We start from the raw sequence: 15,929 nt of genomic DNA, 5'->3' as shown, positions 1-15,929 counted from the left end.
ATGTTAGATATCCAATGCACACAAGAAGCTCTGGAATCTTATGTATCACTGTGTCATAATACTTTGTAAGAAATACTTATTTTACAAAAATGTGTATACTGATCTGTTTTACTCATGTCTAATTTTATATTTCCATGCATCCCATGGTAATTACCTTTGTAACTATAGGAAGAAGGCCAGACTCCAGCTGGATCCAGCTGAGCAATCCTTTTTATTTTCTTTTGGTGAACTGAGTCAGTTTAGGTAGTCTTTCTGGTTAGCTTTCGTAAGCCCTTTGGTGAGATTAGACGGTGACCTTGTGAAAAGGATTTTGTTGTTGTTGTTGTTGCTTGTAATTCCCTTTTAGAATTCCCTTGTAGGGTATCCTACCTGCCTCTCTACTTTCTCTCTTCAGAAAATAGCTTGGCCTTTTTCCCTTATTACCTGTGCTCTTGATTTTTTAAAATAAAATTCCCTTTCAGGCAAACAAGAAATGCAGTCCTGAAATAATTATTAGGCAGAAGAATAATGACGTGATAAACCAAGATAGATAGTGCTTAATGATTTCAAGTAATATAAATTTGTGCAATTCTTGAGAAGGGGGGGGGGAGAATTCCTGATAAAGATTTGCATTCCCATTTTTCTAATATTGACTGATCTGTTGGCATAGACTATGACTACTGTGACTGTGGTCTGCTGACTATGATCCCCACCCAGCATGGCCAATGATCCGTGCTGACTCATGATGATGGGAGTCATAGTCTCACATATCTGGAGGACACCAGGTTGGGTAAGGCTGGCACAGATGGTAAAACATAGTGGCATTGTCGTCGCAGATATATAAGGTAGTAGTACTGCCACTGCACATCTCCTGTTTGTGTTGTGCCAGCAGGACCCACCACTAGCGCATCAGGAAGCAAACGCTTCCTAGAGCAACCCCAGAAACAAGCCAAAACACTAGTTTCTGGAATGGGACAGGTCAGCGGAGTTCCCTCCTGCTGGCTCTGTTAACCTCTTCCATTCCGGAAACAAGCTTTCCAGCTTGTTTCTGGTTGCTTTAGGAAGCACTACCTTGCCATTGCGCTAGCAGCGGGTTCCACTGGTGCACAGGCAGTGTTGGATACAGCCCACAGCATAGAATGAAAGAGAAGTAAAAAGAGAAAATGTCTTAAACAGACAAAATGCTGTAGAGTGTAGATAACCTAGCATGTTACACTAAAAAAAACTCACAACCCAAAAAGACATGACGGACATATCGATTTGATATTTGGGTAAATGCACTTCATTTGAATTGAATTTTTTGAATAGTAATGTTCTTCTATGTAAATATTTGGAAACCGTTTGAAATATTCAGTACTTCAAAACACTGTTGTACATTCTCTTGTCTGTTCTGTCAGAGTTTATGGTAATTATTTTATTAATTTATAAAATATTTATATCCAGCCCTTGTTCCTCACTAGCTCCCAAGATGGCAGACCATAAGCAAAAAGAATCACACAATAAAAATAAGATAAGGCTTGACTCCTAAGATAAGTTAACATCCAGATATGCCCCCTGAAAAGTGTCTCCATACAGGCAGGGAGGGGGGTTCTCCTGAACAATGTGGGCTTTCCTTCTGTGAAATTCCTTAAGCTAACATTTTAGGATACAATCCCAATTTTTGGCAATTCCCCCCTCCTCCAGCACCCCCATGTCCCCCTTTGTTCAAGAAGGCCTCCCAAGCCTCTGGAGAGGCAAGGAGGTGCAGGTGCCTGTTGGGAGGAGGGGATGATGGGAAACATCCCTTCCATTAACTTCCTTAAGTTAACCAATAAGGTTCTTTTTTAAAGGCAATAGTTTCTGATGAATCCATTACAATGATGTAAAATGTCCACTTCTGAGTCCTGAGATGTTCCTCCTGCTATTGCTACACTGAATGGTTAGACTGAAAATGGATCTTTACATTTTGCTGTGCATTGCCTGTGAGAGAAAAATGTGCATTTCAGCCTCCTTTGTCTTTTTCTAGGTGGTGGCCTCAAGAAACTAATGAGAGCCTTCAAAACTATCAAGACGCATTGCTACAGAGTGATCTCACATTATGCCCATTGGGTGTAAATACAGAATGCTATAGAATTTATGAGGCATGTTCATTTGGCTCTGTTCCTGTTGTAGAAGATGTAATGACACCAGGCAATTGTGGAAATTCATCTGTGTACCACAGTGCTCCGCTGCAATTACTAAAGACCATGGGAGCTCCCTTTATCTTTATTAAAAACTGGAAAGAACTTCCTGCTGTTTTAGAAAAAGAGCAAAGTATGAGCCTACAACAAAAGATTCAAAGGAGGAAAACGCTTATGGAATGGTATCGGCAATTCAAATCACAAATGAAACAAAAATTTATTAGTACACTAGAAAATTCATTTTTACCTAAGGATAGAGGAGGTTAATCATTACGCTTTATATGCAGAAATGGACTAAAGTGTAATTTCTTGTGACCTTTCAGTGCAGTTTCATGTACATAAAAAGAAATGACTCCTTGGAAATCAGAGCAGCTTCTCACTTATCTTCCCCCCACCCCCCCAAATGCAAATACGTCCATATCTGAGAACATAAGTGCATGTCTCCAGTGTAGGAATGCTGTATGAGTGTCAGCTTCCTAGTCTTCTCCCCACCACCACCATCACACAGTCTCGAGTTTGAAATATTCTTGCAGACTGCAATTGTAAACACGCTTGCCCAGGAGTAAACCCCATTGAACACAGTGGGACTTAATTCTGAGTAGACATGCATAGGATTACACTGCCTGGGAAACGCTTTCAGGAAATGCTAAGTCTATTGTTCTGTTTTTATTTTGTTCTGTGTTCATTCCCTAAATGTGATACTGGTTTGGGAGCAAACTTTTTTTCCACACCTAACCAAAATAATAAGAAAAGCCAATAGCTTAAAAGTCAGTTAAGAGCCTATTTGAGAAAAGCAAGTCTCACCAAGGAAATACTGAAACATCTGCTTTGTTTCTAGTCAGTGATATTTGGGTACATGAGGTAAGTGATGGAGATCATTGTTTTCCTGACTAGGGACATATTTCAGAATGTAGTTTCTGAAAATGGGATTAAACGAGGATGCTGGGGTTTTAGTTTGATTTTTGAAGGATGGAATAAAATAGGTTCAGTGAGCAGGATAAAATTATCCAAATTTATCTTTTTCTGGCAAAGAAAATTAACAACGCTCTGTAAACTGCTGCTGAGCAGGAAGTTGCTGTCTATTCTTTTAACAGCAGAGGAACTCAGTTCCTTCCAAAATCAAGACGGTTTGGGTGCTGATGTGCTGTTCCTGTTGTCGAATGGCTTCTGATCCATCAGATTCCTCCATTAGTGAAAGGGGGGAACAATTTTCATTGATTCCGTCTTCCCCCTACAACCCTCTATGTCATCTTTAATCCTGTTTTGGAGGGTCCTCCAACTTTCTGGAACATGTTTTTGGGATAAATAGGGTAAATAGCTACCCTGTTGTCAAATGTATTCTGAATCGTGTAAGCAAGTAATGTTGATTTCAATAGAGCATACTTCTAAGTTAGTGGCTTAGGACAATAGGTTTAAAATGCTTGCCCTTGAAGATGTTAGGTTTATATGCTTGTTCTTTAATTTAGTCAACTGAGTTTCAAATACTGTGTTTTTTTAAATTATTGTTGACTGTGCTTGAAAACTAAATATTTAAGAAATGACCTGAGATCAACCCCACAACCATAAACTCTAAAAAAAAAATTAAAAAAGAGGTCTATGGGAATTTTTGACATTTCAGTGTACCTAAATTATTGAATTGCGCTCTTTCTCTCTTGCTCTCTATATATTCATAGACCTTAGGGGCATTTCACTGTATCTTTAGGGCCAAACTGAGTGTTCTTCAAATGGAGTTCAATGAAGACATTCCCCCCACCCCTTTGCAGGGGAGTAGAATTTCGAGACAAAAATGGGGGGAGCTTAAATCCCCCACCCCTCCTGGAATGCCACAGTCCCAATCCAAGTAGGGGCCATACATGTTTACACTGAAGTAAATAAGCCAATCACGCATAGCAGAGCTCAGTTGATTTGAAGAATGTTTAGTTTGGCCCTTAGACAAGACATAGGGCATACACAGAAAATATTAGTCTTGCCTTTAAGTGGTAGCAGTCAAAATAAAAAATGTGGGAAGCAAAAGGAAAAGAAGAATTACAAAAATATGAAAATAAAGTGTTGGAAAGGAAGCTTAGACTGCTGTCCTATTCACGCTGACCTAGGAGTAAATTAAACACTCTGCAGTTTACATCTGAATAAATATGCATCGGATTAGGCTACAAATTACATATAGGGTGAGTTTGCACGACATGACAACCCACCCTGTGAAATAAGCTATGCAATGTGTGTTGTCATGGGAACCATCAGGCTAAGTGTGGGTTGTTCTCCCCTCCTTCCCCATCAGTCCTCCAGCTGGACCCCCAAAGGTATGTTTCACACTTCATACCCTGCGAATTGGGTTGCTAAGGGTGTGAACTGATCCCTTTCTTCTGTTTGACAGCTGTCTGTGTGCATAAATCACCCACTGACAGATTGGGGAATTGGGACCAGATTGCAACTTTAGCACAATTATGCTCAAGTTCTGAAGTGTGGAACTTAGCCTTGGGGAACTTAGCCTTAGCCCCTTCCATTACACCCCTTTCTGAGTCTCCCCCAAGTGGTTTTAAGGATGATCTAGGGTCCATCCCATTTTCGGAGCTCCCATTTGCAGTAAAAGGGGAGCTCCAAAAATGTGGTGGACCCTAGATTACCCTTAAAACCACTTGGAGGAGACTCGGGAAGGTGGAATGGAAGGGGGGACCCACAAGGGTAAATCCCACATTTTAAAACTAAAGGATAACTTTGCTAAGTGGGTGATCTGGCTCCTTTTCTTGCCCGACCTGTCAGCTGTCAAAGGCTGTCAAACTAGCTTATATGCAGCCTGTCTTGTCAATTACCTTATATGTTTCCTAATACAAAGTTATGCAGGTGTGGAGAATATGGATGGCGAGACATCTTTCTCCCTGTCTTAAAATACTAGCATCTGGGGTCATCCTATGAAGCTGATTGGTGGGAGTTTCAGAACAGACAAAAGGAAGTACTTCTTCATACGGCGCATAGTTAAACTATGCAATTTGCTACCACAGAATGTAGTGATGGCCACCAATTTGGATGGCTTTAATAGGAGGTTGGACAAATTCCTGGCTATCAATGGCTACTGATCTTGATGGCTATGTGCTACCTCCAGTACCAGAGGCCTATGTACACCAGTTGCTGGGGAACATGGGTGGGAGGGTGCTGTTGCACTCATGTGCTGTTTGTGAGTTCCCAGTCGACAGCTGTTGGCCACTGGTTGAACAGAATGCTGGACTAGATGGACCCCTGGTCTGATCCAGCATGGCTCTTCTTATGTTCCCTTTGACAGATGAAATATACAAGGCAGTAGGCAAGGCAAGGCTATATAAAGTTTGACAACCATAATTGCGCACCTCCGCAGTTGCAAAAAACAGACCTCCCCAAAATTACAAAGACATTTGCGCACATTCCTAGGGCTGAATTTTTTTAAAAATCATTTTCAGCCCTGTTTTGTGTGAATGTTGGGGTGCCAGATAAGGGGTTTGCTGAACGAGTGACAGACCCTCCAAAGTACCACTTGGGAACCGATGGAGGGGCTGCCTCTGCGGCACGGGCAAGATTGCTCGGCAAAAGTGTCAAGGGTTTCTGCCAGTCTTGCTGAGTGGTTCGCTCACCAATTCCCAAAACCCAAAACAGTTTGAAAGTGCTGGGTTCGGACGACACGCTAACCCATCGTAGGTACAACAACCCCTAAAACAAGCCATGGGTTGTTAGGATGGCTTGTTGCCCACCCACAAGCCACTGTGCAGGAATCGGTCCAAGTTCACACAACACGACAACCCACTGTGGTTTGTCACCCACAATGGGTTGGCGTGTTGTGCAAACTGAGTCATAGTTATGCTCAAGCTACCTTAACTGCTTTCACACATTCCTCTTAATTCCATCTTTAGCCCTAGTTTCTCATAGCATAGATGGAAATAGACATTCCAGCATTTTCCATCATCCAAGAAAATCTTACATCTGCTCATTAGCAAGAGGGACAATGCAAATTGATTTTCAATCAATTTGGCAAAAGAGGGTAAACATTATACCGACTTCCATATGGCCCCCAAACGGTGCTCTTTTTTGGCCTTTCTGGAAAGCTAGCTACAAGATAGCTGTTTTATTTTAAATGGAGGCAAACTTTTAAAATACATGGGCATCTCTTCTCTTGTGTAGGACAGCTGTATGATGACATGTAATAGTTGGCCACATCTCTTATGCATGATAACTCCACTGAATTCTTGAACATTTATGAATCTCTTTTCAAAAATGGGATTGCCCAACATTAGGCTGCATGTAACCTTTTCAGAAATAATTTTTTGAGAAATTAAAGGTTCTGCATGCCTGTTTGGTGATGCTGGGGTAGAAGTCAACTTAGGATAACAACACTGCTCTCTTCCTGATACTACGGGTGCAGATTAATGACACAGTACCCTGGACTAAGTAGTAAATTAATCAACCAGCATATAAATTCCATGGGAGTTAATAGGTAGTGTTCAATGTTAGATGTACTTGGAGTAGACCTATTGAAATGAATGGGACTTAGGTTAGTCATTAGAACCCTAAGTTTCATTCATTTCAATAGGTCTATTCCAAGTAGAGCTAAAATTGAATATTACCCACTTATATTTACAAATATTGTGATTTAAACAAACTTATTTTGCCACCTTATGTTGGAAGAGGTGAGGTACTTCTACTTAATAACTATACTTGAGACAAAATGCCTAGCCTAGGCATCATCCTAGCTTTTTACCTCCCACTTTTTTCTTATGCAAGTGTTCCACATGGTTGCAGCTCCCCATTATATCAATGATGAAGACTGAGTATACCCTGTTTGACTACAGTGGGGTGGGCAAAAGAATAGGCTGAAGACCTCCAAGTGTAGATCAGTTACATTACATTACATCAGTTACATAAAAATTATGTTTTTATCCTGCAGCTTCTGCACATCTGTGCTCTCTTGGCAGCTTATAATAAAAAGGCAATACAACCATAAAATCAAATAGTGCAATAGAGTAAAGCACAATATATAAAATACAGCTAACATTTTTGTAAAGCCTGGGATAATAAAAAGGTCTTTGTCTAGCACAGGAATTACATCAGAGTATGCACCAGGCAGGGCAAGCCTTCCTGAGGAGGGTATTCCAAAGGCAAGGTGCCACAACTGAGAAGCTACTTGTCGCTGGTTGCAACATGCCTTGCCTCAGAAGGGGAGGGGGCATCCAAATGACAACCTCTGTGCCTGTGCAGCCTGGGACAGGTGAAGGTGGTTTTTCAGAGAGCCAGGTAAGCTTATTTTTAAAGTAAGCACCAAAACGTGGCTTGGAAACACAGCCCGGCTGTTTGTTTCAATAAAGGCAAGAAATGATCTCACAGCATGCTGCCAGTTTGTAGCCTTGTGGCTGTATTTCTTTTTTTTTAACTAACTGCAGTTTCTGAAACATCTTGAAAGGCAGCTCCACTTACAATGCATTCTAATAATCCACCCTATCCAGAGCATGGATAACTGTTACCAAACAAGAAGCGATGATCTGATCAAATTAAAATAGAGTAAAAAGCGGGTCTTATTTGTCAGTGGTAGAACACTCTGAAGTTTTCAGGAATTCAGTATTGTTAAGCAAAGGTTTCTGACATTCTTGGTCAGGAGTGAGAAGGCTTGTGGGACAGTTCAACCTCTTCTTCCTGCCCGTCCTTCATTGCACTACTTCTCACAGCTCTGTAAACGAGGTGCAAAACCACTCCAAGGCATTGTTGGAGGGTGGGGGGTGGGAGCAAGCTTGCATCGATCCTGTAGGTTGGCCACCACCACTGTCAAGTGAAATTAGACGCAAGCTTACCTAACCACAGCAAGGTTTAACCTTTAAGGAAGAAACAATATTAGATTAGGAGAAAGGGGGAGTTAGTCTTGGGGGGGAGGGGTCACTGCTAGCAACAATGCCATAGAGAAATTCATGACTGCATTTATTGCAATGACATGTTTTACTTTTGCCATGTTTTATTATCTGATGAATGCAAGCTTTTTACTTGAGTTCTTTCTTTTGTTACTAAGGAAACCACTTCAGATAATAGTGTGATCCTATGCATGTCTACTCAGAAGTAAACCCCACTAAGTTCATTGGGTCTTACTCCCAGTTAAGTGTATAAGATTGCAGCATAAATGTATTTAAATAGTGTACTAATTTCAATGTAGAGTGTTTACGTACTGATTTCCTGTTCCATTTTACAGTTACTAGTTTCGGAATATTTTTTTTCTCTTTGTGTTACAGCAGCCTTCCTACATTTCCATTTACTATATGAGCCTAGTTTCCTCAACATGCTATCTTAGATTTCCCAGCATTGTTTTTTTTTTTTTTTTTTACTGTCAGGGCTTAAATGCTTTTACAGTGGCATGACAAAAATATAACAGATAATGCTTTTACCCATTACTGTATGTATATACTGGAGAAAATATGATGTGTTACATTTTGGCCTCTCTCAAATGATAAAAGCAAAAAATATATTTGTTTTTAACTGGCAACCACAACTGGAAGATTTACATTGTTGCTTTTGTTGCACTTGTATCTGTCCAAGGAGCTCAAGGTAGTATACGTGGTCCCCCTACCCTATTTTATCCTCACAACAATCCTGTGAGGTAAGTTAGGTTGAGAGATAGTGACCAGCCTAAGGTGTCACCCAGGGAACTTCATAGCTGCATGGGGATTTGAATCACATCTAACCAGTCCTAGCCCAATACTAGTTTAGGTGTTGTCTGGAAAAGGGACACTTTTTCAAACACAACTGAAAGACTTACTGTATACTCAAGCGGGCAAATATGACCAAGCTAATGCTACATGAAAATAAACAAGTTTATACAGTTTAGATTGATTTTATCTGTATGCCACCCTGAGATCTTAATGATACAGGGCAGGATATACATGTTTTAAATAAATAAATAAATAAATAAACTAAGTGGGAAAGCTGAGGCATGAGGACAAAAAAGGACAGTTGTTTTTTTTAATCTCCACAGCAGTCCTTCGAATAATGCCCAGTGACTGATCATGTAGAAAAAGTAAATGTTTCATAGCAAATTGCTGAAGCAGATTGTCTCAAAGGGACATTTCTCTGTGTTACACTTTCTTCTACCATATACTAGGGGAGGGGGAGGTAATATATTCATGGTTGTTGGTTGTGTGTGTGTGTGTTACCTTTGTGGAATGATTTCAATGAGGCAGCTCTAAATATAACATGATTTTATGCTTTCCCTGTTGATGAGCACAGCATATCCCTTAAAGCTTCTGGTGCCTGTGGCCATTCATGCTTGTTTGTTCCAGTAAATTCTTTCTGCTAATTACATTTACTAATGTAAAATCTTAAGTTGCTAATCAGGTCTCTAGGGTACTGAGTACTGGGCTTGCAAGCAATTCCCAACACAATGACTTCAGTCTAAGAAACTTATAAGAAAAGTTCCAGGTGTATATAGCCAATTACAATACCATCCCCCATCCCGGAGAGCTGAAATGGAATGCATCTGTAACTAATAAGGTGAGGCTAAAAAGTAGAATTAGAGGGCAATCCTATATATATTTAGACAGAAAAGTGTCTGTTAAAAAAATACCTTCCCCTCATGCCCTAACAAGCATGGCTGGCTTGGGCATGTTGGGAGTTGTAGGCAGTAGAGGCCAGTGGCTTCAATTTCAGTGGGTCTGTGAATCCATTCTGGGTCTCAGTCAGAACCAGACAGAACTCCAAAGGAGCTATCCAAAGTGCTGAAGCTATTTTTGGGATGGGGTTCAGCACCTTGAATAGCTCCTTTAGAGTTCTGGCTGGCTCTGACTGACACCCAGAATAGGATTCACAGACCCACTGAAATTGGAGCCACCATCATCCTGGTTGTAGGACCTTTTTCTGTCTAAACCACATAAGAATGTGCCTTGAGACTTGTACTATGTGAGGCTTAACTTCCTTTCTGGAGTGATACTTTATAAGGATAGAGACAGAAATGGTCAGAATGGATTCAAATGGAAGGGGGGTTGATTTGGAGCATTTACTTAGGGTTCAAAATAATTTTTGTAACAGCAAAACAGTAGTACAAAAATCAACTGTGTATAGAGAGGGCACAAATTCAGTTCCTAGTCACTTCATCTGTAATCTCAAAGGTGCAGAGTGGTGTATGTTAATGAATGAAGACAGATAAGGTCAGAAAAAGATATAACAGCTATTATGATGGTGGTCTGTCTTAACTATCACCAGTTTCAGTGCATCTAGGGAGCTTAAAGCTGGAAGGCAATAAGCAATGATGTTGCCTAAATTCATAATTACCTGGTTTGGGATACACATTTGTCCAGCTTGCAATGCTTGGCCTTATTGTCAATTAGCAAATGTACCCAGCTTCACACAGAAAAGCTCGTGCTTTGATACAGCAAAGCCTTCAAGCAAAGTTACGCAGCTGACAAGAGTTGGACACATTGTGTCTGCCCCATCTGAGTGAAGCCATGGCTGCTAGCACCCATAGGCTTGGGCCCTGCCATGGTGCCTTCCTATAGCCCCCTGAGGGAGGGGCTTGCCCACGCCATTCCCCCTGTGGATGGGCCCTTCTCAACAGCAGCGGGGAGGGGGCAGCTGTATCATCCCTCAGAACACTCCCTCCTGGCTTTAAACGTGTATCAACTGCAAAGCTCTGTGCTGGTTAGGAAAGTCTACCATATAGTAACTGAAGATGCTACTGCAGTCTTCAAACACACAAACCCATTTAAATTAATTAAAATGATGTAATGCACACTGGAAAGCCAGTGTGGTGCAGTGGTTAGAATGTTGGACTGGGGCACGGAAGATCAGGGTTCTAGTTCCCACTTGGCCATGAAGCTCACTGGCTCTCAGCCTAACACCTCACGGGGCTGGTGTGAGGATAAAATGGAGAGGAGGAGGATCATGTTAGCCACCTTGGGTTCCTTGCAAGAGGAGAAAAGGCAGGATATAAACCTAATAAATAAAATAATATAAAAACAAAATAAGCCCAAGGTGCACACCTCAGGGTCCCCTTAGTATTCATTCCAGGTTTCAGATATCTAGGATTCCTGGTCTTGGTGCTATGATGCTGACCGACAGACACACACACTCCTTCTTTTATTATTTTAGTTTAAGTAGCATTTCTCCAGGATATCCTCTGGCTCAGAACACAAATTCTGAACATGTGCAGTCAGTTCAGGGTGTAGATGGATGCATAAACATTCTTTAATGATAGGGACTTTCTAACGATTAAACTCTCATTGACTGCTGTGAACTACATGACCAGATTGCCCAACCCATCTGCTTGGTAATTGTCTTCACTCTATTTGGGTCAAGTCCTTCAGTTGTTCCTTGCAAATGTTTTATGTGAACATAAGAACATCAAAAGGGCCCTGCTGGCTAGACCAAAGGCCTGTCTAGTCCAGCATTCCATCCCCACAGTGAGCAGCCAGTAAGCCTCTGGGGAGCCCACAAGCAGGGCACGAGTGTGAGAGCTACCACCTGCTCATGTTCCCATCCCTGGCATGCAGTCCCTGTCCCCCAACCAGATTGAAAACCTTCTTTTCTCTCCCCCCCCCCTGCCTTTTTGCATTGGTATGTTCCTTTACTTACCTAGAAGGAAGCCTTTCCTTCCATTCCAGCATGATGGAGCTAGGAGAAGCTCCTCCAGTTTTCTCTTTCTGTGAGTAGTAGAAGTCTTGATTGTTTTAAGTTATGTTATTTAAGTAAAATTCCAGTTTTAAAAGTATTTCTTCTCCAGGCTCAGTCTCATGTTCATCAGCCATCTTCTGCTATCATAGCATGCAGCAATGTCTGTCATTTTACGTCCATTAACTGCAGCCACCAGGACAGGAAGGCCTGGCGTGCTATGGTCCATAGGGTCACGAAGAGTCGGACACGACTGAACGACTGAACAACAACAATTGCAGCCACCAGGCCAGGAGGTGGTGGGGCATCGTTGTTATGGGGATTTGCAAAGTGAGGAGGCTTATCCCTTCCCCAGAGTTGTACTGGAGCCAAGGCTCACAGGGTTGAAGTGCCAGGACTCTTTGATTAGTGGGGCTGATGGGGTCATCTGCCACCCACCTTGGGGTTCCCTGTTCCCTCTGAGCTTAGCTGCAATCCTCACAGTAGCTGGACAGAAATTAATTTTCCTAGCAAAAATATACTATGAAGAGTTATCTCTGTTGGAATGGAAAGTAGTTTGAGTTGGCTTGGTCTTCAGTGGGCAACTAAGACCCATTAGCTTTACAAAAGACCTGCTCGTAGGGGAGATGAAAACTGCTAGAACTGTGTTATTGATACGGATCAACACAGTTGCCAGCATTTTTGGACTTTCCTTGGAGCGTGGCTGTGGAGGCGGTGAGCACCTGCATGTCCAACATTTACCACTTCACCACTGCCTTTCTCTCCCCAACTGCGTCCACCCCAAATTGCACTCACCCATGCGACACAGCTACAGGGCTTAGTTAAAAGTTCCCATTGGTGCCAATACACAGAGAGATGCTAGATGTTATTTCATTTTTATTTCAGAGACATATAAACTGCCTTTTAGGGAAAACCTTCCCAAAGTTTCTTTACAAAATTTAGAACCACAAAACACAATAAAATAATGATAAAAATAATAAAATCAAAATTAACCATCAAAACCAGGTAATACTAAATATGTAACAGCACCCAATAAAGTCCTGACTCAGTTATAGGCCAATAAGTAAATAAGTCCTTAGGACCCACTTGTAATGATGAGGCCTTATCACCCTTATGGGTCTCACTTGGCGTCAGGGTAGTGGTCAGTTTTTGCTGCTGCTCCAATATTGTCCCTAACTACTTCTGATTACTTTTCCCCATTGGAGGGATGGGCCAAAGTAAAGGGGAGGGGGGAGTACAGCATGACAGTAATGCTGGAATGGACATAATAAACCTGTCTATGGTGAATGACCATGTCCATGGTGAGTGACCACTGTGTTCTAAATTTCATTCCGTTTAGTTCATACCACAGGATTCAATGGGAACTATCGAGAATTAAGCCAGCCCCAATGTACATATTTTTATATAAAACCCAGGTCATGGGTTCTTGGGCACACTAGAGTAGTACTTAAACCCATGAACTTGGTTTTAGATCTGTGGTAGGCAACCTGGTGCCCTCCAGATGTTTTAGACTATAAATTGGGAGCTGTAGTAGTCCAAAAACATCTGGAAGGAGCAGATTGCCTTCTCCTGATCTAATCCATGTTGAATGCGTGTGTATAAAAACATCTGTGGTTTTCCGAACAGAGAGGATCTCCTCTGATTCTTTGAACTGAATGGATTGTTCACATATGTCACTGTTCCACACAAACAACCCCAACATTTGCTGGTTATGTGCTTGCGTTGAGGAAACATAATGTGTTACTGATGGCCGGGTCACTACTACAGTCTGCAGCTTTTCAATTTTTCCAGCTGCTGCTATCACTGGAATTGATGCCAATTATACCCAAGACTGAGCTAACATCTTTTTGTGTCCTATGCCTTATGACTACAAGGTGTTTTCTTCTTGTAGTCTCGATATACAAGTGAATTCAAGACTTATTTTTTTGTCTCACTTGGCCCTTACATGTGAATTCCATCAGCCTGTCTGCTACCACCTTTTTTGCGTCACAACTGCTCTGCAAAATAGAGTTTTCTGCACTACAACAGGGATCAAAACCACCAAACACAGTTAATGTTTTTTGTTCTGACACCGCCAATCACCTTTGGGGGATTTAGAAGATTATTATTATATTTATATCCCACCTTTTTTCCCCTCTTGCAAGGAATACTAAGCAGCTTACAAGGTTCTCCTCCTCTCCATTTTATCCTCACAACAAACCTGTGAGGTAGGTTAGGCTGAGAGTCAGTGACTGGCCCAAAGTCACCCAGTGAGCTCCATGGGGACTGGAACCTGGATCTCCCAAGTCCCAGTCCAACATTCTACCCACTACACCATGCTAGAGGGTCTGGAATCAATCTTCCTGAACAGGCGCTGCCAGCACTGTCAAGCGTGCTGATCATCTCTTTGGTGGTGCAGTGCACGCCTGGTGTTTCCCCCTTTAATTCTAGAGGATAATTATCATGATTTGCCATGTTTCTTTTTTGAGGATGACACTATTATTGTTCTGAGGTCACGTTATTGCTCTCATGGTATGCATAGTATTATCACTGCCTACAAGATACATAGGGGAGTTTGTTAGTACAGCTGTACATCAAAGGAAACAGGAAAGACGATAGTTGTCTGTGCTGGAGGGAAGACATGGTTCTTGTTTGTGTTGAAGAGGCCCGCTTCAGACTCATATTTCCCCAGATGGTATGTACATATCCTTAGAGCAGCTTTCTGGCAGCATTTCTGAGCCATGGGTTAATGTATTTTTCTAGAAGCAGTTCCTCCCAGCCCCCTTTTCCCTTGTGTAATGGCCTGGTTAATTTTGTCACTACCTGATAGAACACCTCCCTGATTTTAGTTATATTTTAGCAAGCCAAAAAGGGAAAGCAAAGCTGATATTTCTGTGCAGTGTCATAACCTCAAGTTGTGTTTAAATCATGGCTAGTGCTGGCTAGTAATATGCTCTGCACACACACACAAAAGTGGGGGAAGATTTTCACTGAGCAGTTTACAGACTTTCAAATTCAATTCCTGTTCAGCAGGGGCAGGGAGGAAGGAGGAGTAATCCATCAACCGCTAAAAGGCTAGTGTGCTCTCAGTATTGTTGGAAACTGGGCAGGAAGTGAATGCTTGTTTAGCTGAAAACCTCTACCATGATGTTTTGTTCATTTTCTTAAAAAAGAAAAAAAAGAAAAAGTGAAATGATTGACTAGTTTTATAAAAAAATGTAAAATGTGTCAAAATCATTGAGCACTTGATGCTTCATGTGGGCCTAGCCCAGTTCTTCTTCAGGAGCAAAGGGCTGGATGTGCCTGATCTTGTCTGATCTTGGAAGCTAAGCCGGGTAAGCCCTGATTAATACTTGGATGGGATGCCACCTGGGAATCAGGCTTCCTGCGCTGATCACGGGGTTGGACTCGATGGTCTTGTAGGCCCCTATGTTTTTATGAAATCCAAATGTGTTAAGTGTTAAGTATATAGTGATGGCCTCCAGCCAAACTTCCACAAAGTTTTACCTGGCCCAGACATTCTGTTAAGCCCAATATAGTCCCACTTGGCTATTCCTGCTTCTTAAGATGTTCCCCCATTAACTTACACTCACTGGGCCCAACTGAGGAGAACTTGGTCATGGTTTAGTTAACTCCATTGAAATGAATGGTGTTTCAATGGGACTTAAGTGTACTTATTTACCTATTAGCAAAAAAAAAAGCTCTTTGGGTTGGAAGCAGGTTTAAGCTGGATGAACTGCACTGGTGGCAGTGGACTTCCCCACCCCTTCCTTCTCAGTAACTCTTCCCCCCACCCCAGCCCCCTAAAAATGCTACAGAGAGTCAGGAGACCCTGCTGAATGGGGTGAGCTGTGCGGGGGGGATCACTCAAAATCAAGCAGAGGGACCTTTTGCAGGCAGAGCTCTGCCTTTTGGCTGGATGCAACCTTTTGTCTATATAAAATACAGAAAAATATGGGATGTGAATAGCCAGGAGTACTGCACTTCCCCACTCCACCCCACCCATTATTGTAGGCCTTTGAAACCATCCATGAAGAAAGAGTATCAGGTAAACCCTCCTGATAAAATTTTGCTGTTTGAAAGTTGGAAGAAATGTCATCATAACCTTGCAACATGTTTCCTCAGGGCTAGACATCTGGACATGGTTGCATGAATGTCATAAGCACCAGCTGGAAAGTGTCTGACATATTATTTCTCATTTCTACCTATTGT

The 15,929-nt window shown here is 41.8% G+C and overlaps 1 protein-coding gene across 2 annotated transcripts in view; it reads left to right on the top strand.

Annotated features, from left to right (window-relative positions):
- The window catches only part of RXYLT1 (ribitol xylosyltransferase 1), a 29,376-nt gene extending 25,180 nt beyond the window's left edge, over nt 1-4,196 (top strand). Inside the window, exon 6 of one of the 2 annotated variants that reach the window (XM_084810602.1) lies at nt 1,985-4,196. In XM_084810602.1, coding sequence (XP_084666728.1) covers nt 1,985-2,405 — 421 coding nt within the window. In that variant the 3' untranslated portion in view covers nt 2,406-4,196. The remainder of the gene's footprint in view (nt 1-1,984) is intronic. The other variant, XM_084810600.1, reaches the window with a different exon arrangement.
- The last annotated feature ends 11,733 nt before the right edge of the window (nt 4,197-15,929 follow it).

The sequence above is a fragment of the Heloderma suspectum genome, chromosome 7, assembly GCF_057233095.1.
Source record: "Heloderma suspectum isolate Gila_16-S chromosome 7, 16-S_ref, whole genome shotgun sequence".
NCBI lineage: Eukaryota > Metazoa > Chordata > Lepidosauria > Squamata > Helodermatidae > Heloderma > Heloderma suspectum.
The sequence above is the reverse complement of the archived record's forward strand: the minus strand, read 5'-3'. Positions and strand labels throughout refer to the sequence as shown.